At 27.7% G+C, this 1554-nt stretch overlaps 1 protein-coding gene across 1 annotated transcript; it reads left to right on the top strand.

Moving 5' to 3' along the window:
• Positions 1 to 358: 358 nt before the first annotated feature.
• Positions 359 to 1043, top strand: PCYB_005950 (Pv-fam-d protein; the record flags this gene model as incomplete). Its single annotated transcript, XM_004228016.1, has 2 exons — positions 359 to 775; positions 969 to 1043. 2 exons carry the CDS (start codon positions 359 to 361, stop codon positions 1041 to 1043), a joined length of 492 nt encoding a protein of 163 aa, XP_004228064.1.
• Positions 1044 to 1554: the final 511 nt, after the last annotated feature.

Raw genomic sequence — 1554 nt, 5'->3', positions numbered from 1 at the left:
ACAGCTGTCATACTCTTATGCAGTTAGCAATTTTACATTATAAATAATTTTCTATAACAATAGTTATTATATTTATACATAATTTAATTTAAGGTAAAATGAATAAGTTCAGCCTCTTTATTAATATTATCACAGTTATCCTTGCAAATAATTCATGGAGTTATTCTAACAACGTAAGATATAATAAATAAACTGACTATTGTGAAATTATTTATATTTCTGTTTCGCAGTATATATAAATGCAACCACATTTGCATTTCAGTACAGAAATAAATATATGTAAAATGTTAGAGTAAAAACATCCTTCAATTTTCTGACTTTATTTCATTTTCCAGTCAGCTGTTTCTTTTGCGGAATCATGGGGAAAAATAACCAAGTTAATATATCAAATCTTAGAGCTATTCGATCTCTTGGTGAACACGAAACCTTTGGAGAAACTGAAGGGGTAAGAAAATATGGTAGAAATGATGATGAAAATTATGACGAAGATAGATATGATAGCTTGACTCAATTTTACTTTGACATGATGATGGAAGATGACATTAATAAGAAAGAACCTACATCAACAATAACTGGAATGAATAACAATATAGATCCTAAAGCTCAATTAAATTGTAATATTGGTAGAATGACAAATGATGATAATTCTATGTCCAGATTAATATGTAAAAATGATCTATGTAGAAAAATTAAAAATGCCTTAAGAACCATTGATAAAATAACAGAACGAGAAATGTACTTTATATTAAGATCGCATGAGTATGCTAACACTAAGGTAGATGCAGGAGGTAGAAGTATAACAGCAAAGTTTAAAAAATTTCTATATAAGTATAAAGTATTTTCCCCATTTTTGGCATTTGCATTAATGTCATACATTTGCGTAATGAACTTAGCCGCACCAATATTTGGTACATTCTTTGTACTAGCAGCTGCTCTCACTTCAATTTATCTTCTTTCCAAATACACAGAATGCTTCAATACACTTAAAAGATTCTCTGAACAATTCGCAAAACGATCCCGAGATGAATATCAACAACGACTAAAATGCGAAGTAGATAACGAAGAAGAAAGCATTCTTGATTCCACAGATAGCATGGCTGACTCAACAGAGGATATATAAATGTCTTAAAAACTCATTGCTGAAATAAAGCGTTGAAATTTCTGTACAGATATTGTCATTATGCATAGTACATATATATATTGGAGGAAAAGAATTCTACACCATTTCCATATGATTCTAAACTTATTGTGAATTTTTTTTCAGATTAAAAAAGTATTTTTTAATGTAACATTATTTTTCCTAAAAAATAAACATTTCTGGAATGTATTAACACTTATTTGAACTATTATCATTATTCTTATATTTAATTATGCTTTTTTTTCTTTTAGTGTGTTTGAATTTTTTGAAGGGAAGAAGTATTTAATTAATGCTTTTTTTCTTTTTCTTTTTTTTTTTTTTTTTTTCCTCAAGAAACACATCATTGATACGTGATTATACTTAGAGTTAAACCTGCTTTTAGCAAATATGAACACGTTCTTAAACCTAAAAATGTA

This window comes from Plasmodium cynomolgi (assembly GCF_000321355.1).
Source record: "Plasmodium cynomolgi strain B DNA, scaffold: 0851, whole genome shotgun sequence".
In the NCBI taxonomy this organism is placed as follows: domain Eukaryota; phylum Apicomplexa; class Aconoidasida; order Haemosporida; family Plasmodiidae; genus Plasmodium; species Plasmodium cynomolgi.
The sequence above is the reverse complement of the archived record's forward strand: the minus strand, read 5'-3'. Positions and strand labels throughout refer to the sequence as shown.